Genomic DNA, 26,289 nt, shown 5'->3' on the forward strand with positions numbered 1-26,289 from the left:
TTACGTGGGGGCTGCTGGGTTTTGTTTTGGCCCCTCTGCTTTGTGCCAACGGACAGCCAAACTCTGAAGAGCCCCCAGCTGACCAGCTAACTCAGGGGTCCACCATTTTTACCTCAGGCCCCTCTCCTTTTCACTTCTGTGCCCACCCTTTGCCATTTGGAAATGCCAGCATGGCAGTCACCATGCAGATGTTTCAAGGCCCTCAGCCCAGCTTTCTTTTTTAAATATTCTGTGTAGAAATAAAAGTGGGAGAGACGCGGGTGCAAGTCAGCTGGGCCTCACCATTCAAACAGGTGGCATCGGCCTGGCAGGAAAAACTTGTGGCCCCCTGTGGGACACCCTGGTCTCAGTGCCCCCTACTGGCAGATGGAGGGGCACATTTGGTTCATTGCAGCCACAGGTGTGGACAGCTGGCATCTGCACTTGGCCACCACTGCCCCTAAAGGCCTCTGCCCGTCAGACGACGGCCCCTCATCAGCTCACACCCCCGGGACGTGAAAAGTGGGTGTGGTTTTGTCTTTAGGGGCAGCGTGACAGCCAAGAGAGCGGAATTGAGGTGATTAAGGTGGTCCGGTCCCCTCTTGGGGGACAGCAACACGAGTGTCACCCCCCCAATCCAGCCAGACCTCCTCCTTCGGACCCTCATTTCTTCTTCCTCATGTCGTTTGCAGTCATCCTCCTTTTCCGGTCCTGCCCCCCTTCTTATTTTATAACTTCACCTTCTCATCTTGGTGGTCTTGCACTGATCTTATTCAAGTGGTCGCACCCCACCCTGGCATTACATTCAACTGCCCCTCCTCTGTGGTGGTCTCATGTCTAACCTTCTCCAAACTGTCCGCTGTGTCCCCACAATCCCCTGGCACATGGATGCCCTCCGAGCGGACCCCACAAGACACACACACGGCACATCTCTGTTAAAGGGTCTTTAATTTGGCAGACTGAGCGGGTGACAAGCAGGCAGGGGTCACAGGTGAGTGCCACACCACCAGCTGCTCTGCCCGTCTTCATCTCCAGCCATGGCGGATTTCAAGAGACACAATAAAGTGAACGTGACGGGCACAGCGGGTACAGGAAACGAGCAGAAAAAAATAAGACGACACAAAGCCACCACTCGACCTCCACGGTCACCTCGGAGACTTGACAGTGTAAGAGCCAAGGACCACCATAGATCAAAACCCACCACCAGACCTAAAGGCGGCCCACCTCCTGTCCTCCATGTCAGCTGACAGACGCCCGGCCCTCCACGCCCACCGAGAAGCCCCTCAGTGCTGCCTGCCAGGTGGTCTCATCACACGGGCTCCAACTACAGAGAAGCCCACTGGCGTCACCACACGTGACATCATGGCACATGCCAACTGGCCACAGTACAATAAACAGAATTTATAAAAATCACCGCAGCCAAAGCTGGAATATTTACACAGGAGAACCCGGCTGTGCCCACCCGCTGGAGGGAGCTGGTGACCGATACCCGCTGCACACGTCCCTCACGTCAAACAGCCGTCTCCGCACTGAGTGAGGTGCCCAACGCTGGCTTCTCACCAACGACTCAAGAAGGCACAGTCGAGGCCACCAGACGGGCTCTTGTGACATCAAACTAAAGAGCGCGAGGCGGACTGACGACAGGACAGGGGACTCCAGCCGTTAAAGTGACATTCAGGTGACACACTGCCCCAAAGATGGACCTGGCGGACATGACGAAAAAATTGTGAACACAAGCAGACAGCCGGCCTCGAGGGGGCACACTGTGTGAAGCGCAGTCCAGCCTTGGCACAGGAACGGGCACATTGCACCCAGCCAAAGCCAAAACCCAAAAATGGTGGAATGTACTCAATGGCATAAAACTTACAGCCAGCAAACAGCAAGGCTCGCCCCAAGCAGACGCCCAATGCCCACCTTCTTTGTGCCCAGAAGTCTGAATGGCTGGGTCAGCATGTGCAGGACTCAAACACCTCGTACATCTCGCACGTCACACTCCGAGTTGATCACCTAGCGAGGTGTTTGTGTCACTTCAGGTGGTCCGCAACGTGAATCGAAGACAGCTCTGAAAGTGACGCCAATGCCAGTCTTCACAGTATGGACCCCCACAGTGCTTGGCGCTACTTCTGGGACTATGGGCATACTGTCAAGTGACACAATGCCCACCTCTGCTGCCCCCCCCGCCCAATGGGACATTTGTATCATTACAGTGAGGCAGGGGGGGGCGCCAAAGAACAAAAAGGCAGGGTACAGCGGGCTCATTCGGGCCTGGCTCACTGGTGGGCTGCCAAATGCCATGCGTTGCAGTTTATAGTCAAGCAAGCCGCTACGCGTCATTCAGCTAAGGGACAAGATGGCAGAGTCCTGGAACGTTCTAGAAACGGGGTACAGAGGCAAAGGGGGATCCGGGGGCATCAGCGGTCGCATCAGGCCCACAGGTCTTCAGTCCGTCCAAACTTGTAGATCAGCGTGCTGAAAGAAAGACAAAGGGGGACACGTCAGGTGTGACTTAGGGGGGCAAACATCCACACGGCCCACAGCAGGCTGACTCATCAAGGACAGAACGCTGGCGCATGGAGACCCCTCAGTCCATCCGACTACAGCCATGGCGCTTCAGGTGACGGACTTACCTGTCAGCACAGCGCGATTCACCTCTATAGCCATCAGTCAGGGCGGGGGGGCCGTGCCAAGCTGGGTGAAGGCCTGGCATTCCTCCAAATTCAATAAGTGAATCGTGGCCCACCTGCGTGGCGTGGCATGCCAACATCTTGTTCAAACAGACATTCACTGCCCCCAATCAGCACCTCCTCCCTTGTTGCTGTTCTGTTGGGCCTGAAGTCACAAAGCGGTGGGCTCAGACTCCATCTGGAGGTCAGGCTGCCAGGACCACAAAACAAGGCTGGGTGGTCCTGTGTGTTTGGCCACTTATGGTGGGCTGCCAAACAAGTCCTTCTCTACAACTTATGGGTGATGAAAACGCTGACTGCCAACGTAAAATGAGGGTGGGTGCTGCATTACCCTTGGGACACTTGGGACAGGGTCCTGCTGCCATCTAGTGGCTCCAATGAGGTGACACATCAGAAACAGCAGCCATGTGGTTACCTCATCAATATTCATGAGTGGGCGGGGCTGTCTACTGTATGGCCATTGTTTATTTGCACTGGGCACCTCCTGAGAGATGCCAAGCGAAGGAGCAAACCACAAGCGGACCCCGACCTGCTCTTCAAGGGTGGTGAAGCTGATGAGACCGAGTGGAGCAAAACTCGACAATAAACTGTGAAGGAGGAGGAAACCCACAAATGTGCTTAACGTCACACGAAACGCAAATCCAAAGTCAAGTGAGAGAAAGAACACCTGACGGAAAAGACACACGGGGTGGCCCACCATAACCAACGTGACACATCGAGACGGCCGAGCGCTTACCTGAAAAATATCAACGCGTTCTGGAAAAAGACGGCGAGTCCGGGGTAGACATCGTGCTCTGGAAGAGAGAGAGAGAGAGAGAGAGACAGGCGAGAGGTTCATTAAACACGCAAGTGGAGGTCAGCAGAGAGCAGCCAGGTGCATCATGGGACTTGGGGTCCTACGGTGACAGACTCGGAGGCGACAGCGTGGGGACCTGAAAGACTTCCATAACGGAGTCAGGGGTCTCTGAACAAACAGCCGAGACGCAGTTTAGGGAGAATCTGGAGGGGCTCGTAGCTAAACCACCGGACTGAGTGGTCTGCGCTCGCTAGTCACGTCTTATGTCACGTTGTGTGTTCTGGAGGCCTGTTAGCGGTCAACACCACAGCCAGATACCCGAAAGTGCCATCTGCAGAGTTGATTGGGCTCAAGAGAACACTTTGGATCAAACAAACCCAATCGAAACTCCGAGGTGGTGACTCGGTGCAAAGGTCGACGTCCCTACCGCGGAGGACACACAGCTTGACACTGCGCTGTTTAATAAAGAGCAGAGCTGAACCGGAGTGTGCGGCCATCTTGAAATGGAGACCAAGTTATCCGCATCCATCCCGCTTTGTCCGGACCCTCTCGCTGGACGAGGACCCTTTATTCTAGTCAGGTGACATCCACACACACACACATTCACTTTAGGCCCAGTCATCACGAGGACCTGCCATTTCACCTAACGAGTCGGGCACACTTTGGGGGTCTCCAAGTGTTTATTACTGGGCACACATGGCCTCACGTAAAACACATTTTGAAATAATTCGATGTGGGGACCTGCATGTGTGTGTGTGTGTGTGTGTGTGTGTGTGTCAAGCGCTTCACGAGTATCACCCAGGGGGACGTCTGCTTCTGCTGGACCCCCAGACTCGCCAACGTGTGCGTGTGTTTAAAAGGCAGCAGAGGTGGACAGACAAACACCCAGCGGGCAGGATGAGGGCATCAACAGGCGAGTGTGTGCGTGAGAGGAAGGGCCGACTGTTGACTAAAGAATTCGGGAATCCTGCATGTCATTCCTGGGATGACACAGTGCACGGGCATCTCACGGGCATCTCACATGTGAACCGTTTTAGAACGGCCGACACTTATTTTAATAAAACTACTGCAGTATGTGGACACCAATGAAGGACAAGCAGCTCATGCCGTCATACAAGTCCACGTGTCTACCTCAGGGGAGCCCAACTCGTCGATCGCGATGGCAGAGCTGGTAGATCGTGTTGCATTCAAAAAAGAATTTGTTTTTTAAACGTCAGTCTGTCTTCTATCCTCCCTATGGCATTTGGCATTTGATTGACATACAGGGTGCCAGTCTGAGGTCTCCTCTCTTCTAACACGCTGGTCATCCCGCACACACAATCAAACACGCGAGCAAAACTCGAGTTAGCCTTCCAATTTCTATCGACTAAAGAAGGGATTTAAAAAAATTGTTTGTGGAGGGTATGGGCTGAATGTGGAATTGGAAGAGGGTTTGTTTTCTCTCACGATGTCACAATCGAAGTGCGTTTGTCTGATCTGTCAATCTGTCACTGCTATTCCAAAGAAGGAAAATGTGGACAGGCACTTTACTACGAAACTGACTCCTTCCGAAAAGCGAACTGAGAAAGAGAAAGGAGACGGAACTAAAATGGCAGTTAATCGGAGAGCCGCCATTTTTCACTCAGCTGAACTCAAAAGCTCCCTGACTGCGATATTCGGCTCTACTGATTTATGGGAGTCAACCTTCACCCACAGAATCGAACCGAGAGACGAATAAATATACTTTTAATGTAGGTAGATCATTTCGACCTGGCTATTTTAAAAGTAGCTCGCAAGCCGAACAACTGTGGGCACCCTGATCTAGTTAGTTGCGGTAAGAAGAGCGTAGAAAGTGCAACGTGTCGAGCGTGCGGTCGTCCAGGCGAGAGAGGACTTCGTGCAGAGTACGCCAGCCGCTGAGTAAGCACGCTTTCCCTCCACCGAAGTAGGCAGCACAGTCAGATACAGACACACCTGCTCTAAACGCCGCCAGCTGTTACTGATGCATCCTGGTTCTTGTCATCATTCGGTGACAATGCGATGACATATGACGATAATGCAGACGCATTGCGATTTCAAGCTGCTGTTCAAAGCGGTTTTCATTGACGTCTGTCAATCAAGTCTTCAGTTTTCAACTATAAAACTCTTATTTCTTGCTATATATGCAAACTTGGCCGTTCCCGGTTTCCCAGAAATTACAGCACTTTCATTCCCGGGAATGTGGGAATAAAAAATGACCCTCCCCACATAATCGGCCCTCGGCATGAGAGTCAAGTGGTCACCTCGAGGGTCTCAACCACAGGAGGTTCAAATGCAGATGTGAAGTGTTAACGGGTGACAAAGCCACTCTAAGGCTCGGGGGTCTCCAGTGCACCCCACAGACAGCCATTGGCACAAAAATGGAGACCAATTCGAACAGGACCACCGGTCAAACCGCCACAGGAGCACAAAGGGATGACAGAAAAATGAGAAGATGGAAGCCTCTGCTATCCAAGAGTAACATCAGCACAAAGAGACCCCCGAATGACTCCCAGGCCCACTACGTCTGACACTTCAGAGCAACAGTAAGAGGGCAGTGCTGGGTGGGGTCTCTCGGGGTTACTTGCAGTTACTGAAGGAGCCAAAACACAAAAGCACCAGCTCAGGAGTTTAGGAGAGGACCACCCAAAACACCCAACCAGACGGCAAATGAGAAGCTCGCGTCTGAGGCTCCGCAAAGACCACCGTGTGATGTACGCACCTCAAATCAAATTATAAAAGCAGCGGCCAAGTACAATGGGGGCAATTACTTTTTCACAAAGTGCTCCATACGTTAGCTTTGTGTGTTCACTCGGGTTCTGCTTTTGTCCAAACAGTGGAGACCACCAATAGTGTAAAATATATGCATGTATCTTAGGGGGCAGATACCTTTTCACAGCGCGGTACAACGGCCACACGCTCTCTAAATGTGTGAACATTTTTAATCTGACAAGTCACAGGATGCACAAAGAACACAAACGGGACGGCTCACATGGCACAGCCTCCACAGTGCCAGGCAATGTGCCCCCTAATCTGCGGTGAGGCCTTTGTGTAAAGGGTACTTACTGGGGACGACGTACGCTCCAAAAAGAATCCATATGGACGCAATCAGGGAGCCAAACATCATCATAAAGCCGATGAAGAGCCAAACGCGAGCCCCTGCAAGACAAAGAGATGCACGTTAGTCGCACACCACGGCCCCCCGTCGTGTTTCACTCCAAGTTTTGCAAAATGTTCACTGCATGGGCGCCACAAGGCACTCAGATCGGGCAGGACGTCGCACCCATGGCAGCAGATGCTCACTCCGCAGACCACCAGGGCCCTTTCCCAAATCTGTCCAGGTCGTCGTCCTCCCCTTAGGACGCTCTTGTCATTTTATAGGCCATTTGTCTGGACAGCAGCCCCTCTGCCCGTCACCACTGCCAACCTGCATTCAGCTCTGACAGAAGGACAGCAAGATGACGACAGATGGGGACGCCTTTAGTCCTGAAGGAAGGTGCAGTGAAAGCCAAAAGCACTCACCATGTCACGCTGGTCACTCTCGAGCCGTTTAACCAGCTTCACGGGACCCTTCGGACGTCCTCGCCCCACTCCTCAGGATGGCCTCTGCTGGGTATTCGGACCCTGCGGACCCTTGACTGTCCGTCTGAGGGCTCCATTTTAAGTTGGGTTCATTACTGCCAGCCCACCTTGCACCTCAGCGGTCTAAAAGTCTCCACCATCGCTACAACCTTCCTAAGGTAAGTGACATATAAAACGTGACAATTATGGGTGGGCTGCTTTTTTAGGGCCTTGGGTGGGCTTTGCTGGAGAATTGGACTTCACATTTACTGTTCAAAATGGACAAACAAACAGCAGTGAGGATCACAAACACATCATCATGGCGTTACTGGCAGACTCCACATGCCAGTGACGTGTGTTTAGGGGGCTTAGTGCCACAACAGACCTGCCCACGTCTGATGGGCCTATAGCTTCCCCTGAAGGCTCCCACTTAAAAGGTGGAGGACCACCACGACGGTCATCTCCTAAAGCACATGGTGTTGATAAACCAATGGTGGCACTTGCTACAGGTCAGCTGGCATGGGGGCACACAAGTCACAAGGACAGTAAGAGGCTGCCAGTCACCAGTTTCATGAGGATAGGCTGGAGTAGGTTGGATGGGAGGAGTTTAAGAAATGGGAGGCCTAAACAGGTATGGCATGAAGTGGGGTTCTGCCCGTGCTGTGATATCACATCAAGCGAGCTGGACTACCATAAAGTCAGGGTACTCTCAGTGCCCACCACAGGGCACGCTGGACCACATCGGACCAGAGGCCAGCCTAAGACAGCGAGCCCCCCCGGTGGGCCATCATCTGCTGAACTGTACTCTGCTATCTTGGACAGGCGACTTCTCTCTCCGGCCTGTTCTGGCACTCGATGTCAAAGAAAGGGGGGCCACGATGAACTAAAATACCCTGACAGACAGCATGGGGAGGCCGTGGTGTCATAAGAGACCCCACCGGGACAACACGGCGACATCAATGTCACATGTCACCAGTAGGTCACGTGTTCTGGGACCGAGTGACACTTGAACCGCTGGTGTGTGTGTGAGTGTGTGAAGAGCAAAGGCCGGTGGTCCTAAAAGCTTAGAGACGTCCTAGCAGGAGAATCCCAGTCAGCGTTTTCTCAAAGTTGAATAAAAGAGATGCCCTCTCTGAGTGCCCGTCAGCAGACCTCTGCTCAGCCATTTGGTCTTCTTCGCCTCCCCTTCGACATAAGAGTCATTTTAGCGGGACCTCTGTATCTGTACAGCCCCCAGTGGGGGGCTCCTTGACGACTTTTGTGGTGGTCTTTGGACCCGCCTGCTGTGCTGCATCACTTGACTGACTAATAGAAGAACTCGGTCAGGTGTCTTTGACAATTAAGTACTTCGATGTGTGCCAAGGCTAAAGGTCCCGAGGCCAGCGACTTACCTGTTCTACCAAAGCAGCCTTCGCCGTAGCTGTCACCTCTCACCTGGCCGTTGGACACGGCGTTTATCCTGAAATGAAAGAAGTTTAAAGAAATAAACACACAAAGCTCAAGAGCACACTGGCAAGGACCTCTACCCAGCCCAGGGCTGCTGGCACAAGTGCAGACATTTGTCCGAGGTCGTGGCAGGCCACCAGGAGAAGCTGCTGTGCCGAGCTCAGGTATTTGCTTCACACGGCCAATAAATACAGCGACATGTTGAACCCAACAGGTGTGCCAACCCTGGGGAGCCGCCTGGTCGCTGAAGTCTGACTTCATGGCGTGCCATGTCCTGCTTGTCCCTCCTGGAGTGCCCGCCAGCCTGCCATCCCCCCAAAGTCCACAAAGGAGCTCTGGGCGGCTGGACCTGTTGTACCAATGTCACCAGGGAGCCACCAGCAAATGACTTTCAATATGAAAAGGCAGCACCTCAAAAATAAAGAATATAGAGCAAGATGAGCGATGCCAGGCCACCTGAAAGAGCCAGTGGATATCATGGAGTCGGAAAACACGGAGCCGAATCTGGCAGGAGTGAGACCTGGGGGTGCGAGTGCACTTTGGGCAAGATGACGCCATTAAACGTAACACGGATCACCGGATATGTGGGCAAAAATACAGACAGACATAAGACAGGAAGGTAGGGGAGGGCAGCCAGGGAGTAAAGGCGCTATATAAAAAGACAAACATTAATGACAGAATAAATTAAAGCCAGGCCATAGACTGACAGACACACAAGGCGCTATATAAAAGACAGATGGACATGACGCCATCGTAGACAGGAGAGGGGCTATATGATTGACAGACTGATGTGAAAGGCACTATATAACAGATTGTGAAGGACAGGAAAGAGACTACCTGACGGAGAGCTATGAAAGGCGCCATATCAAAGGCAGATGGCTGAAGAGGAAATGCACCATTTAAAGGACGGGCAGACAAGGCGCTATATAACCGACAGCCTAAGGTGACGATGTGTGACATCCTGGTCACTCGACACCCCAACACCATCCACTGGTCACAGGCCGACTGTGCTGACGAGGGGCCTCATGAATAACGGCGTGCGTAGAACTCGCACTCTAACATGTATAGTGTGAAATGTGTGAACGCACAGAAAACTCCAGATGCAGGAATCTGTGCGAACTCCAACTGCCACGTTCTTCTGCTCCATGAATCCCAGTCAGCGTGAAAACTAACGCTCGTGCACGCGCATTATGTAACGCCCCAACTCCTCCCAGAATTACGCCTCTTTGAATATGCAAATCAATATAAATCGCCCTTAAGCGCAGCCTTCTGTGAAAAGACAATGAGAAAAGCACGGGGAAAATATAAGAATTTCAGCGAATACCAAGTGGAGGCAACGGAAAAACATACAATTTGTTTAAATAAACTGTGGAATAATCAACAAAATGAAGTTGATCGAGTGACATAGCGTGTTGGAGAAACTTGAAAACTCACATTCACAAAATCACACAGTGCCGGAAATAAAAAAGAAGTCACATATCAAAGTCGCCGTGAAAAGAAGAGTTGTAGCCCACTGTCTGAGTGTCATATGAAAGTGGGGCACAGAGAAAAAAGGCACACGGTGGGGAAAAAGCACGAAATGTCAACTTCAATCTCGAATTTCCACTTTAATCACGTAGTTTATTTTGTCATTTAGTAGAACATCATAAACTTCATCTTAAAATCGTTTAATTAACCAGTTTCTCAAATCACATCGTAATTAAAGTAGCACGTTAAATGCTTTGTTTTGTATTTGATCTTCTATGTGCCTATGTGTGTGAATCACTACTTGCTTCTTAACACTAGAATTACCAGAGCCTACGAAAAAACTCGTAATTCCGTCCCACCTTAAACTGCTTCTTAAATCCCTTCACACCTCTCCAGCAGCCCTTTGTCTTCTAAATGTGCTGATAAAGAGAAGCCGGCTATTCCATCCCCCCACCAATTTAGAACGTGCACGAACTTCTCTCAGCTCATGCCTTGATTGAGTATCTGGGAGTGAAGTGGAGTTTTAGAGTGGAAATAATAGATCGTTGTTTGGAACACACGCATTTCATGTCTGTTCCGTTTCTACAGTAATCTGTGTCAACACATTGTTAAAACAGAAACTTTTTTATATTCTAGTAGTAGATGACAAAATGTAGGCATAAACTATATAATGTATGAAGCCTGAAGTCCAAATAGCAAAGAAACATTTTCACAAGAATAACACAATTGCACTTTTATTCAAACATATAACTGCAGAAACAAAAAGCCGCCTTAACATGCGACATTGACACCAGTTTACTGTAACTGACTCCGTGGTTCAATAGATCAGCCCCGCTTGGGAATCAAGGGTCACGGGTTCGATCCCGCCCCTCCGTTTTGAGAAGTAAACTGCTCTTAGTCTTACTGTTTTAGAATAAAAGCATACATTTGATTTCAGTCTGTAACAGCCGGTGCAGTTTATGATCCTTGTAAAGGTTAGCTTTTTTTATTCACTTTTCACTCTCTCAGTCGCGTTCAGAATCAATCCATACAACCCCATCTGACACGGCTGTTTTCACTAAAGACGCGCTATAGCTCTGCAGTGTACCACGATGCATACTAACGCCCCCAGGTTCTGACACACAAACGCTGGCGAAGCTGCCTTCTTCGTATCTCACCGTCACTTGCTTTTCTTTTTATTCAGTTTTATTGAGTGTTCCTGCCAGGCCCGCATGTTGCTGTATGCTTTTCTTTTGTACCCAGGACATGCAGAGGAAAGAATGGTAAAGACCAGTAACTTCGGCTATATGCAATCATCAGACACTCCCCATCTGCCCGTGTCGTTCAAACACAGGAACATATATTGGTGTAAAAGTATAACAAAAGTGCACTTTTATTCAAGTGCACTTTTTCCATCGCCTTTTCCTGTAAGAAGCAATGTACACACTTCTCTCTATGCTGTGGTTTCTATTACACACCTGAAAGAAAGACAATATATGTGAAAATATAATCGCACTAATGCAATATTATTTGAAAACGAACAGCGTCAGATCGGGTGTGAATTTATGCAGGAACTGGAAATTCTCTGATGCGGGACCTTCCCCCAGGGAAGAAAGTACAGTGTCAGGTGCTCATTCAGTGTAATAGAAACCATAGCACAGAGAGGTGTGTACACGGCAACAAGTACACGTGTCGTAAATGTAGGAAGGACGGTCCTTGGGTGTGTGGGAACTGTTAATATTTGAATGTGATGATTTTATATAGCACGGAATGAAAATCTGCACTTCTTAGCATTGCACCATGCAAGGTGTCGTATCAATCGCCTACTGTAACTTGCTTTCTTTTTCTTGGTTATACAGGTAGTTTTGAATAAAAGTGCACTTGTTTTGTTTGCGAAATGAAGTGTCTGCGTGCACTTTTCGTGGCATTACGTGTATTTTTGAGCATGCCCGTTTGAGCAGTATAAAAAGTATTGAAAAGTATAACAAAACAACGGGCAGATGGGGAGTGTCTGATGATTGCATATAGCGCCGAACTTACTGCTCTTTACTATTCTCTCCTCTGCATGTCCTGGAGTACAAAAGAAACAGCATACAGCAACATGCGGGGACTGGCAGGAACACTCAATAAAACTGAATAAAAAGAAAAGCAAGTGACGGTGAGATACGAAGAAGGCAGCTTCGCCAGCGTTTGTGTGTCAGAACCTTGGGGGTGATTGTGCGTTAGTATGCATCGTGGTACACTGCAGAGCTATAGCGCGTCTTTAGTGAAAACAGCCGTGTCAGATGGGGTTGTATGGATTGATTCTGAACGCGACTGAGAGAATGAAAAGTGAATTTAAAAAAAAGCTAACCTTTACAAAGATCATAAATTGCACCGGCTGTTACAGACTAAAATCAAATGTATGGTTTTATTCTAAAACAGTAAGAATAAGAGCAGTTTACTTCTCAAAAGGGAGGAGCGCAGGATCGAACCCGTGACCCCTTGATTACCAAGCGGGGGTTGTATCTATTGAACCACGGAGTCAGTTATAGTAAACTGGTGTCAATGTCGCATGTTAAGGACTTCAGGCATACATTTTAGTTTTTCTGTAGTTATATGTTTGAATCCAAAAACGATCTATTATTTCACTCTAAAACTCCACTTCACTCCCAGATACTCAATTGAGCTGCTCAAGCTTCTCTTTATCAGCACATTTAGAAGACAAAGGGCTGGCGGAGAGGTGTGAAGGGATTTAAGAAGCAGTTTAAGGTGGGACGGAATTACGAGTTTTTCGTAGGCTCTGGTAATTCTAGTGTTAAACCGGCTCTCTTCCTCCAACTGGACACAGAGTCCATTACATTCGTGATATTACAGCTCTCTGAATAACTAAAATACTGAGATGTATACGTGATGTCATTTTCATGATGATAGGAGCTAAAGCACGTTATTAAACATGTGTTTCATGAGCCTCGTGCTCACGACACAAGCGTTTAACTTTTGCTGAAATTTGTCGCTGTGTTTTTAGCTGTGTTGTTATTTTCTCTTTCTGTTTTATATTCAATATATATTGGCGTAGCCGTCACTGCAGTCCTTGCTTTTCTTTCCCCAAGTAACCGATCGCCACACAATCAGCTCTGTAATAGAAGTTAAGCCATCTGTAAGCTTAGCCGATTCTTCAAAGCGTTTAAAGAACATTGAAATATCTTCGTAGTACATGTTTAATTATTCTATCCTTCACGACACTCCCAGTGAAGAATATAGATTATTTAAATGAAGTTCAAGTTTTATGTGTATAATTTAACAAACATATTTTGCTGCATTTCACCTTAAAAATGATATCGTCATCATATGTAAATACGCGCTTTATAAAGTGGCTCAGGTTGTGAGATATTATAACTGTAGTGCAAGTTTACAGTGAGGTGATTGTACTTATAAGTCCTAACAGTTCTACAAGGAGCAATTGATTGAGTGCATTTAAAGTTCTTGGGATTAAACTGTTTGTGAACCGCGAGGTCCGTACAGGAAAGGCTTTGAAACGTTTTGCCGTGGCTGAGACAGCGTGTCCTTAAAGCTGTATACCGATAATTCTCTTTCCGATCAGCTGCTGTGATTCACACTCAGATACAGTGATATAAATACTCTGAGTGGTGCAGTGAGAGAAATATGGAAAAAGATGATCCGCTGTGGCAACTCCTAAGAAGAAGGAGCTGAAGAAGAAGAAGAAGAAGAAGAAGTGAGAGTAACAACGCTAAAGCAGTTCTGGTATTTGGAATACTATGGCTGTTCCCTGGACCATTATATTGTTACGAGTTAATTACAATCAGATGCGTTACACTAATAAACAATATGCGGTTAGTTTCTGTGTATTTATAAAGCTGCGTCATGAAAATAAGGTGTAATCACACAAGAACAGTAGCATTGCTTTGACGCTGGGTGCCGCCAGTCTGCAAAACCAAGCAGAGAACTTGCGTACAACAAGGCATGAGGTACCGTGGACAAGTGCGTGGCTTTACGCCAATGTAGGTTTTATACATCGCGATTTGAACGTGGAAGTTTTTAAAGCAACATTTCTGAGCGTACGCACCGTTTATACCTGAGGCCCCAGAACCTTAAGATGACAGCTAAAGGAAGTTCTCACTCCATGGCAAAGCTGGAGGACCTCAGAGTAGAACTGCTGCCAGCTTTGGTGGTCTGGGCACATCATCAGGATGCCCCTTTTGGTGTACCAGGCACAGACCACCGAGAGAAGACCCAGGACACGCTGGAGGGCTTAAATATCTCAGCAATGGGGGTTTGTGGAGAAGCAGCTGGAAGCAGTCACTGTGGCTCAGGTGGTCTGGTCAGTCCAGGTGGGCTTGACGCCAGTGTGAGTTTATCAATCATGACCTTCACGTATGCATCAATTCTCAGGGGTCTCCACTGAATTCACAACATGGCTCTCCCAGCTGACACCTCCTCCTCCTCCTCTTCCTCCATTACAGACAGGCAGCACAACCCAAATAAAACTCACATTAAAAAGGCGATGGTGGAGAAGACCCCACAGGTATGGAAGGCATGGTTGAGCTCCTCAGGGTGTGGGTGGGCGACTGCTGCATCGATCATAATCCACCAGCCAGTGAAGAACTAGGGGAGTGAAGAAGAACAAAACAAAGACACGGCCATTAGACAGGAGGAGCGGTAAGCTGACCAGAAGACGAATCGTCGCAGCCATGGGGGGCTCGGCTGTCTGCATGTTCTCAGCACATCAGGACCTCTCCAAGTGTTCACAGTTCCACCTGGTACACTCCAGGATGGCACTGTTGGTTTCACTTTGCCCGTCGTGGGTGAATACGGCTTGTGGCACACCGGGGTCTCATCCAGGGTGGGCTGCTTCCTTTTGCCAGTTGGTTCCTATAAAGGCTCTGCTTACCCCCTCCCAGTAAATGGACGCAGGGTGACACAAGTGTGTGACATTTATAAATAATCCTAAGCTGGAGGGTCCGTGTCACAGGGTCTCACCCATTTAGACAGACCCCCCAACCAGGGATGTGTCACAGTGCGGTCTTCCCAGGACCGGTGAACCCAAATTCAACCCAAACAGCTGCACATCCACAGACCCCACCCCCAACCCCCAGGTTTAACGGCGCGTGTCGGAGGTCTCGGTCAGACAAGGTAGGGTCTTTCTACCAGGTCCTTGGCACTCTCCGGGTGGTCACTCTAGGTGATTGCTGCACCCTTTAGCACTGCACCTCACAGCTAAAGGGAAAGGAGAAATCACCATGCGCTCTGAGGACACCCAAACCCCCCCATTACTCAAAATGGAAGGTCTTGCTGCTTATTTACCTGAGACCCCACAAGGTAAGTCCCACAACATGCAGGTAGTCACTGATGTATGCCAACTGTCTGGTATCGGTCAGTAAGGACCCTCTGGAAACGTCCAGGCAGTGAAGCAGGCAGAGCGTCGTATAAAAATCAGGGATTGGGCAAGGAGGGAGAGGGCAGACGGCGAGGGCCTTGAGACCCCCAACTCCATGTGTGTTTGAGAGGCTTTGCGAGTCGGGCCCGATGTTCCAGTCTGCTGTCCCACTAGTGGGCAGCGTCAGATCGGCTGTAACTGTACGGCATCTCTAAAAGTTGGCTTGTTCTTCTGTCAGTCACGTTCACGCTCTCCCTCGGCCCCCCAAGAGCCCCCCCCGATCACTTATGATGGCACCAGACGGTGCAGACGAGTGACACGTGAATCAGCTTGTCCAAGAAGACCTGCAGTGGCCTCTGCACACAGGATAACAAGGATCTCATGAAGTCATTAAGAGAGCCCCTTGAATTACATGAATGGGGGTCCGCTCATTAAAAAGGAAGGTCAGGTGGTTCTGCTCATTAATTGTCCTGATATATTAAATTGTGATTATTGTGCTCATATGAACCGGGATGAACTGAACTTGTAGGACTTGTGCCTTTTTCAAGCGTTGTGCCAGTAACTGCTTTACAACTTAATGGCGGAGAGAAAAGAAGTCAAGTGTACGCCGTGGAGAGCCACCCAGAGCCACACAGCCCACTTCAGATACAACCTGGGAATTGATGGACGCCGCAGGACTTGACGTTAGAGAATTAGTTTACAGCTTGAGAAAGGAAGAAGTGCGGAGGAACTAAAAAAGATCAAACCCTCCAATCGGAGTCATTCGTCATCAGGATGAGACGGCCAATCAGATGCGTGCAATGTCACATGACCCAAAACCCCACGTGTGCATTTTAACATAAATGTGACTTGTCTGAGTGACCAACAGAGATGACGACAGAATGGCAGCAGAGGAAGTGACGTCGGAGATGGAGAGACGTGAGCCCATCTCATCCTGACATCGGCGAACGTCATTTATAAAGAACGCCAATCGCTAAACTAAAAGCCTCCCAGGACGTTCGCTAACCCTCGACACTTCACTCAGCTTTTCTACGACTTTATGTCCACACTTCGCTATCCGTTTTACTTTCTATTTTCATCTTGTTATACGTTAATTAAGATCTCACTGCTTTTACATTTTCTACACTTTGTCGATTATCTGGAGTGACTGACATAAGGGCACCAAGCGTGGAGAAAATGGCCACTTTTGTGCCCACCGGGTTTATCAAAGCAGTGAGTTTGCTACTCAATTCCAACAACTGCAGTAAAAGCGAGACGTTGACAAGTGGCATAAATCCAAAAGAGGACACCCACATGCATTTGTCAGGGCTGGTGACAGCGAGTCCTGTGCAGAGAATCCTAAGAGTGACTGGCAACTGGCACCACTCGAGACTTGGTCTGGATGGGATGGCCGTGTGTGTGTGTGTGTGTGTGTGTGTGTGTTACTCTTCACAGGCGGGCGCAGACGAACGTTCCCACCACGATAACACACTAACGACGACACCCGACAGTACCAGCATGTTGATTAACGCAGACAAGAAAGACGCCATAAACCGACAATACAGAATCTAAAATACACAAAGGGAACAAAAAACTGTCACCGAGCTGAACACAATGAATATTTACAGACTTGGACGGCGAGGTCCACTTACCAAGATGCCAGCTATCACCGATGCCAAGGCATTTCTCTTCTCTCCCCAGTCAATACACTCGCTCTCTGGCCATCGGAAATTATCCAGGAAGCCAGCCATGCCCGACTCGGAAGGGGACTCGCGCCTCTTCTAGCTGGACGTCCTCATGAGCTCCTCCACCCACACTGCCAGTCCTAAGAAAGAGGAGCAGACGTATGAGGAATAAAAAAAGGCCAAATGCCACTTCAGCTAGAAATGCCGGGACAACAACATGAAGACTTCAGTTCACACATCACAATGCGAGAGATCAGACCTGAACGTCACCCCCAGGTGACGTCGGCTGTGCCAGCAAGTCAACAGCTGCACCAGGACACCACGCTGGCTGCCATCACATGGTGCTAAAGCACTGGAGGAGCTCCTGCTTATTAACACTGAAATGGTGGCAGAACATCAGGATGGCAAACGGGTGACCAAACCAAATAAAGAAAAATGGGCTGCGATTTGGCTGATGTGATGCCAGCTGACACCCAGTCACCCAAAGGGGCAACACCACGGAGTGAAGCCCAGAAGGAGATAAAGAGCAAGATCTCTGTAATAAAACACACAGGCACACACTACACTGGGCATCAGGGGGCATCAGCAAACGAAACAAGAGGTCAAAGGTTACGACCACGCCGAAAAGAAAATAAGATTTAATACACAAGAGTACGGCCTTCATCGGGGGTCTCCACCATCATCTGGTTCGGCTCAGCAACAGTCCCATCTGCTGCTGCTGACAAGGAGCGCCACACTGGTAAAAGCTTAGGGACAATTCAAACTAAAACGGTCGTAGTCCTCACAAGCCGGTCGTGTAGCCTGACGTACCTGTGTGTTCTCTCCTATACGGCACGAAGGTGGGCAGCATAAGGCCAGGTGGGCACACACACCCCATACACTCGCGCCTCTCTTGCACACCCTCACCACTCCACAGGTGTTCCTAGTGTGTATTGTCATTCATTTGTGACGTTGAGTTCCAAGAAGCTCCAAAGCGACCAACTTCAATTCCTGTAAATTAAGTCCCAACAAATAAACGGGATTTAGGTTTTTTGTCACCCGACCATAACACACACACACACACAAACTATTCAGTGCATTCCAATATAAATCGACCAAACTTGGCTTTGGAATTTCCACATTGACCCCAACACACAGACACTGGGAGACCACAGCTGACCTAACTAAGCCAGGAGTCCAGTTAAAAACCTGCAGCCACAGGGGGTCTCTCTGCTGGGCCGACTCTGTGGTCAGTTCTGTTTAGAAGGCGCTTTTCTAGGCATAGGGAGTGTGGAGCCACTTCAACCACCCCCAATGTGTAGCTGGACAAAAAGTACGACCCGCCTGTATGGCCTGCACCGGTCCGCTCCCCACACATTAGCTATTTGGTGACGAAGTGGTGAGGAAGACACCTTGGGGTGCCCAGGCTGTGGTAGGCACGTCAAACAGGAGATCGGGGTGCACGCTACGCTTTCAAAGGCAGTCCTAGGAATGTTTTACGACCACACGGGATCACAACATCAGTTGTATGTGTCGCTCAAAGGGCTCCCCAGTGTCTCCGTCACCCCCACAAGGTCAGCGAGCCCTGCTGGCTTCACCGACCCTTCCTCCAGCAGCCTGCCAAGCTTGCCTTGTTGGTCCTCCACCCCCGACCATAACCCTTCTGCAGGGTGGATTTCCAAGGGGTCAGTTAACGCGCTCCGCTCCATGCTGGCGCTGCTGCTCTCGGTGATCAATAACCTGCCGGCCGTCTTCTCGTTCATTCCGGACGCACAGGACGGCCACTCGCGACAAATGAATCAACACAAACCTGCGGCCCTCCACCGCCTACAGGCAGCCGCCCAGCGCCCCGCTCTCAGACCCGCCGGCCCCGGGGGTACGAACTCTGCCGCAGTGCAGCCCACAGTTCCGCGTTCACCGTCTGCAAGCTCCAAGGAGCCACACGAACCCAGCCCGGCTCACGCGGCGCCACTACCCGCATCCACCAGCGCGGCTCCCTCGCCGCCAGTTTCACTTCCCTGCGTTTGCATTCAATGACGCGGACGCGACAGCGACAAACCCCGGCGCCGCTCTGAGCTCTCGTTTACGAACGCACATTTTTAAAATCGTGACTCTCGCCGTTTTATTGCTTTACCTTCACGTTTACTGCCCTTTAAACGTCTTCGCTGTTGTGGTCTGCCGCAGCTCAACGCAGATTATTTTCACCCAATCAAAATGAGACTTTCGAATTTCGCAGCCAATCGGAGGCGAGAAGGCAGCCCGAGGCGGGAGAGAGAACAGGACAAGAAGTCTAAAGCGACACCTTCCGGCCAGGATGTCGAATTGCGTTTCTGTTGGCGGCTGCTCTGGAGGCGGAGTTTCTCCTGCACATCGCGTGAAGGACGTTTGTTTCTGTTTGCTGCGGCCCACCGGAGTCGAGTCGCTGTGCTGGTCTGTCTGTTCAACAAAGTCTGCAACGTCATCTGCGGGATGTAATGGAACGTGCGGGTCTTCTTGATGTAAAACTCTCTTGATTTTAAACGGCATCATCTATTTCATGTGATCCTGTCCCTGAAACCATCAACTCCGTTAATCCCAAGCAGAGTTGCTGGACCAAAGCAGCTGGACATTTTGCATCTGTTGATTACTTTATCAATCAGAACTCAAACCAGATTCCAACTAAACATTCTTGTCTGAGGCTACGTGGAAATATAATTCATGTCTCCAAAATCCTCAGAGGACATCCCGCTAAACGGTGAATTGAGGAAGAGCATGTAGGACTGAAGTAAGGAAGTTCTTCTTTACACAAAGAGCTCTGGGAATCAGACATGGAGCAGAAGCAGAAACCTCAACCACCTTTACGAAGGACCCTGGATGAAATGTCGGGACAGCTTAGCTATCAGCGGACTGAATGGTCTCCACCTGTTTGTCAGATTTCTTCTGTTCTTATAGATCTTGGCGAGCGCAGATCCAGCATTACCAAAGGTGACCTTCAGGCAGTACAGATGTGCTGCCATTGAGATGATGTTGTCATCAAATCTGCTCACAAGGGGTGCGGTGGTAGAAGAACCTTCATACTGCTGAAGCTCCAACTCGAATTCAGCCTCTCATCGTCTCAAGCCCTCAATATAAGGAGTTTCTGTATTGATGGAGGAGACCCTTCTCATGTTTGGACAGGACCCTCAGCCAAGCCAGAGGTGGACCTCATAATAACCACTTGAAGAGGAGCCCCCATAATGAAACCCTAACCCACCAGTCCTCTCTCAGGTCATTCAACCACATTCCCCGTTTTGCAGGCTGATCCTTCTTCTTTATTAACTCATCCTTGATCTCCTTCCATCGACCACCTCACCTACTCAAACTTCTCGTCCACAGCTCACCTCACAGAGGAGAGGCACATTCTTCACCAGAGCTGTAACAGGAGGTGCTGTGTCACTTGCAGATGTGCCACCAACTGTCCCCCTGTGTCTGGTCCCTCTGATACCTTCAGTATTCACCAGTGGGCCTCTTCTTGCCAGTCTATAGATCTGATTTACTGCCTTTCTAGTAGGACATGTCCAGCCATCTCCAGAGGTGACACAGGGAGACATCAGGGGACACGTCAAAGACCTCACAGTGTCTGCGGTCGATCACCTCGGCCACACTGATCTGTGGGTTTGTGTTCATCCACAGGTCCTCAAAGACCCTTTTCAGCCTGGTCAGGTTGCAATGACCGACTAACATTTTGATTTCTCCCTTTGTCGTCTCACCTTCTCCTTTGATCTGACCTCACTTTGTGCCCACCTTGCCCATCGATTTCTTTTTCCTGCTCTTTCCTTTTCAGTTGCACACCCGATGAAGGCCACGCAGCAGTAACTTTGCGTCTTTAACCTTATTTCCTTTTCAGAATGGAGAGAACCCTTCACTTTTTTTTCCTTGTCAGTTTTATGTGAACCCGAGCTGGGGTTGGTACGGTGGCACAGCAGTTAGCGTTGCTGCTTCGTAGACCTCGGGTCCTGGGACTGAACCTCACACCTGGATGCTGTCCGTGTTCTCTGGTGTGCAGGTTGTGTCCCACATCCCCACATAGGTTGATTACGGATGACAATGTGAGTGTGAGTGTTGATGCGTGGTTTTATGCCTGGCATTGCCAGGGTGGGCTCTGCCCACTCCAAAGAACCCAGCAGTTTGTTTTCTTTGAGGAGTCTGCATGTTATCTCCGTGTCTCCGCTGTCACGTGTGTTAAACAGCACACAGTATGCCTCAATGGGTCAATCCGGAGCTTGCCTGTGTGGCATGTCCATGTTCTCCCTGTGCCCATGTGAGGCGGTGCCAGCCACCTTCTGACCCACAGCTCACAGTTGTACCTTTGGCAGGGTTGACCTCTCCAGACTGTTGGTGTGCATGTGGGTGCTTTGTGCCAGGCTGGTGGCCACACTCAGGGTCACTCCTGCCAAGTTAAGCTCAGGTTGTGACGCTGTAATGGACTACGCAGACGGGTCAGCCATTGGCGCACTTTGGAGTTTTTATTTTCTTTATTTCTCCCCCTTTTAGTTTTCCTTCATTTCTTTCTTCGTCTTCTCCATCTGTCTATCTGCTATGCTGCTGTCCCTTATCTTGTGCCAGATTTGTCACAAGAATGTCCTGACCACGCCCCTATGTATCATGTGACCTAGGGCATGGTTAAGAGGAAGACCCGCCTCCAGCACAAGCCCACTCACAAACCACACCCCTCAACACACTTTGTAACTGGCAGGAGCTTGGTAGCATGGCATCAGGACATGAGTCTCCAGTGGCACACGTGCCCATCATTGTCCCCTGTTTCCTGGGCCATCACTTGTGTCTCCACTGCAGGCCATGGCAGGCTCCTCAGTATTAGGATCAGTAAAGGCTACTGCTAATGACGGGTCCATTCATCTGGCCGTCCATTTTCTGAGCCCACTTGGTACAATGTGAAGTCTATACCAGCAGCACTGTGTGCAAGGCAAGAACCAACCACAAGGGGGCACTGATCCATCTCACACATGGACACGGAGGACAAGCGGTGACCTGGCAAGGAATTCAGTGTGAGTCCCAGGCCCAGAACTCACTGCTGCGCGGCCCCCTGCTGACAATATCAGGCTCAGTAAAGTGTGTTTAACACCACATACACTGTAGGGACTTGAGCACCTATGAAAGGCGCTATATAAAATGAAGAGTGCCTGACTGCTATTGGCATTGCGGGAGGCCTGATTGCATTCCAGGTTTTCTTTAATGGCCCCCAATTTTCTGAATTCTATTTGCAAGGTCCTCTTGGATTAAGAAGGAAGAGAATTGGGCTGATGTGGAACCTCCCTGGCAGTACACCATGCCCACCACCAGGTGGCACTCTTCAAATGCTGTGTTGCCCACCCAAAGTCATTTTAAACACAATGAACTTCAAAGGAAACATTTGATGAAGTTTTTAACAGATGATGCCCATCCACCCATCGTCTGTACCCACTTTGTCCAGTTTGGGGGCACCTATAAGATAAAGTGTGCCATCCCGGGTTCAGCCACCTTATAGATGTCACACAGGAACACATGGATGCCAACTTTCAAATCTCAAAGCCCACTGCCCTCAACTCTGTGCCCACACTTCACATGTCCTCGTTGCTTCCTTCTCTTTGGGCTGGTCAAGGTCGCTCCAGCCTGGACTAAATGACTGAGACCATGACACGTGTGGTGAGCACCAGGTGAACCGTGATGGGTCTCAGTGTCCACAGGGTCGCTCTGAGGGAATCCAAAGCTGGCATCGATGCCAGCCAATTCCCAGAAGCCTTCAGCCTTGAGATGGTCCACCATGGTGGCCACTGCAGTCAAGTCTCATCAGATTATCATAAAGGCAGCCTCAGCTCGGTGGTCTTTCCCAACTCTCAGGCGTGAATGGAGTCTTCTTGAGGTTCAGTGACGGGGTGTAAAGGAGCCTCAGTAGCACCAAAGACAGCATCTGCCCATCACACACATCCACTCACAGCTGGACAGTGGAGGGCACCCCTCTGAGATGGGCAGGTGAGCACACAGAATGCCAGGGAGGGACTTGAACCCAGGCACATGGAGCTAACCACTCTGTCACCCAGCTGTCCTGAATGAACAACACTTAGGGGCAAATAAAAAAAATGAAAGACAAGAAAGAGCAGAGGGCAGCAGCCGCAGGGAGAGCCACCAAGAGTGAGGCGCTATAAAGGTAAGCCTGAGGAGGAGTGAGGGTCCTGGGGAGAAGACAGCACATGGCAGAGCACCATCAGTGTGACACAGAGGTGGCATCTGAGGACACATGCAGTGCTCCCCTATAACACTAGGGGGCAGACCACTCCTTTAGTATGCAGGGAGCGCTTGGCTCTCCGACTGGCATGTGAGGTGTAACACCTACTGGCCACTAGAGGGCATATGGGAGACAGAGGGGGGTCCACCTGACACACTGGACACCTGGGCAGCTGCCATTGGAGGACAATGGAAGTGTCAGGGCACTGGAGGGAGCCCATGCACTGCTGGTGCCACCTCACTTCCAGAGGTGGATGTGATGCCAAGGTGTCGGGGTGAGAAAGGGGGTACTTTGGTAGGCAAGTGGGTGAGCTGTCCCACCAGAAAGACAGGAATCGAACTTCTGTTAACTTTGTGATTTCCTTGTAGGCTGAGGTTCTTGTTCTGGGTACTCCTAAGTGGAGTTGGCATGTTCTCCCTGTGCCCTTTGGGTTTCCTCCCAGAGTCCAAGGACATAAAGGTTAGGTGGGTTGGCATGTTTAAACTGACCACTGATGTGGACTGGTGCCACACAGCACCCAATGCTGGCTGGGTTTGCCTGCAGCTTCCCTGTGAGCCTGTTTAGGATAAGCAGCTTTGAAAATGGATGGATGTTCTTCTCCCTGTGATCCTCCCTCCTCCTTGTTACTGTTTGTCTTCTCTTTGGCCTCCTGGTTGTGCTGTCATGTGGACAGACCTTTAACACGGGTCACTCTGAAGTGGACTGGACGACAGCCAGCAGTCCACCATCACATTAAGGGCGACCCCACTGACCCTGAGGATGAGGCCAGCTATCTCAGGTTGCAGACAGGGACCCACCTGAGTGGTCATCATGGCTGTAGAGGTGGGCAGTGATATATTGGACTACCAAGACATGGCCAGTGCCAGGCTGCCTGTTGGCTCTTGATGCTGTTGTACCCACTTGAGGTGAGTCGTCCATGCACAGGTATCCAATGGGGTGCTGAACTGGATTAACACAAAGGACAATGGGTGACAGTAGGTGACAGTGCCAGGACCTGTTTAATAAATGAAGTGTCCCCAGGTGTGGGGTCTTTAAAGGGTTGAATGCTTTGGTGTCTGCACTGACATTCTCTTTGATAAACATCCATCTAGAAAACTGGGACTACCTTACAATGCCCACTTTGGCATTGCCCACTATGTTGTCAACTGGACCCCTCTGTCTTCAGTCTCCCTGACTGCCCCAGATGTCCACTTCACAGATCTTTCAGTTTTGTGTTCCTCACTCTTGTGGCTGCTTACCAATGTCTAAATTATGAGATGCCACCATGTTGCCCATCCATGAATTCAGTTTCATGGGGCACTGAAGGCTTTGTTGGCAGTAGGGCACACGGGGCCTCTTTCAAGTCATACATCTGGGAAGGGGGAGAAAACCTCAAGAAGACATGGGCAGAACATACAAACTCCACATAGGCACTGACCAAGCTGGCATTTGAAACAAGACTTGGGGGCGGCATTCCTACCCTTGGTGCCACCATGCCATCTTAGGTTCTATCACTTATAAGTCAATGCTGAAGACTTGCGCCTCCTCATCCGGGCTCTGTCTTTAGTGCCCCAGGTGTCTCATCTTGACTAGTCCTACACCTTTTATCGCCCCCTTGTGGCGATATGTAAAGGGCCTGATCATGGCACATCATGGGGATGGCGCTATATAAAAGAATGACGAGTTATTGATTGGGTTGCTGGTCCTGGTCCTCCAGTACAAGTAAACCTTTGTATTCTCCTACGGCCCTGGCATGGCTGAAAGGCGCTATATAAAAGGCCAAAGTCTCTGGGTGAACAGCTTCCCGAATGTAATCCCCGCCGTAGGCTGGCCACGGACCCGCTGCCACGTCACGGGCTCGTCGGCGGTCATTCAGGAGGTGACGTCAGGCACGCAGTCGGCTGACGGTCAGCACCACGGCCAGCGCTAATCCTGCTGACGAGGCGAGCTGCGGGCGGGCGGGCGGACGTTCGGTCAGGTCAGCGGCGGCGGCCGCCACAAAATCCAAAAACTTGCATTCGCGGTCGTCGAGCAGGGCGTAAGGAACGGCAGCTAGCCGCCCCGGCACTCCTCGGAGGATAATGGCGCCCGCGGACCGGCGTGCCAAGCTGGCGGCGGCGGTAGGGGCGTATGGAGGGGGCTCACCCGACCGCAGCACAGCTCATCCAGAGGGAGCCGCGCTTATACGGGACGGCTGATGTCCGGGAGTGGCCGCCGAGCAGGTTAGGGTTGGGCTGCAAGGTTTGAGGTGAAGGTGACGCCGTCTGCCATTCTTTGAGTTCTCGGCCGGGAAGAATGAGGCGGAATCGGCCGCTAGTTAATATCGTAAAGACTCGCATCCAATGGATGTAAAGCCGCCAAAGTCAGGAATCACATCAGAGACATAGAAGGCGCGGTCGGGGGTCCCGAAAGAATACGTGGGAGACCTCAGGGGAAACCCAAAAGGGAGTAAACGGTACATCTGGGAAAGCCCCTTCTCATTATATAGTGCCTTTGAAATCTGTCTAATAATATAGTGCCTGTCAGACTTCTGTATTTATCATTTCTATAAAATCGCTCATATTAACCAGTCTATATAGTGCCTTTCATCGCTATCTGTCTGTTCACCTCATTTTATAGTACCTCACTGTATAGTGCCTTTCAGTCTTTTATATTTATATAGACCCTTTCATTTTTATCAATCCATGTACTGCATTTCATTGCCATTTATCGATGTTTCCAGTTTTATAGTGCCTGGCATAGCCATCTACCTCGACATACGGTGCCTTTCATTCCTCTTTAGTTATATAGAGCCTTTCTTGTTTATCAGTCCATATAGTGCCTTTCACATTTACCTGCTTCACACTTCTGTATTCTTGGGGCATCTTTCACATTTCTTCATTTATATAGTGCCTTTCATTTCTATCTGTCTCTTTATTCATTATCATTAAGTATTTAACGTTTATTTACCTTCCTTTATGGTGCCTTCACGTCTCTGTATTTCTGTAGAACCCATCATCTTTATCAGTCCGTATAGTGCCTTTCGTCTCCATCTATTTGTCTGTCATTCAGTGTTATAGCATTGCCTCATTATATAGCGCCTTTCATACCTCTCAGTTTATTTTGTTTCTTTCCTAACTTATTTATTATTCTATACAGCG

At 49.9% G+C, this 26,289-nt stretch overlaps 1 protein-coding gene across 2 annotated transcripts; it reads right to left on the bottom strand.

Annotated features, from left to right (window-relative positions):
- Positions 1–908: 908 nt before the first annotated feature.
- LOC120524103 (transmembrane protein 50B) lies at positions 909–19,165 on the bottom strand. Of its 2 annotated transcripts, none has more exons than XM_039745973.1 (7): positions 19,064–19,165; positions 16,918–17,090; positions 14,402–14,514; positions 8,409–8,476; positions 6,523–6,615; positions 3,400–3,457; positions 909–2,448 (listed from the first exon to the last, which is right to left on the bottom strand). In XM_039745973.1, exons 2-7 carry the CDS (start codon positions 17,014–17,016, stop codon positions 2,403–2,405), a joined length of 477 nt encoding a protein of 158 aa, XP_039601907.1. In that variant the 5' UTR covers positions 17,017–17,090; positions 19,064–19,165; the 3' UTR covers positions 909–2,402. The 2 variants fall into 2 exon arrangements, with proteins under 2 accessions (XP_039601907.1, XP_039601908.1); XM_039745974.1 differs by lacking the exon at positions 19,064–19,165 and adding an exon at positions 17,761–17,940.
- Positions 19,166–26,289: the final 7,124 nt, after the last annotated feature.

Source organism: Polypterus senegalus, chromosome 2 (genome assembly GCF_016835505.1).
Source record: "Polypterus senegalus isolate Bchr_013 chromosome 2, ASM1683550v1, whole genome shotgun sequence".
Lineage (NCBI taxonomy): Eukaryota > Metazoa > Chordata > Cladistia > Polypteriformes > Polypteridae > Polypterus > Polypterus senegalus.

What these genes read in the sequence shown, in the direction of transcription:
- LOC120524103 (XM_039745973.1), bottom strand. Translation starts at nt 17,016, where the DNA reads ATGGCTGGCTTCCTGGATAATTTCCGATGGCCAGAGAGCGAGTGTATT. An exon ending in CGGTGATAGCTGGCATCTTG is followed by an intron (nt 14,515 to 16,917) that starts GTAAGTGGACCT and finishes TCACTCCCCTAG; the next exon opens with TTCTTCACTGGCTGGTGGAT. An exon ending in TCCACCATCGCCTTTTTAAT is followed by an intron (nt 8,477 to 14,401) that starts GTGAGTTTTATT and finishes CTTTCATTTCAG; the next exon opens with GATAAACGCCGTGTCCAACG.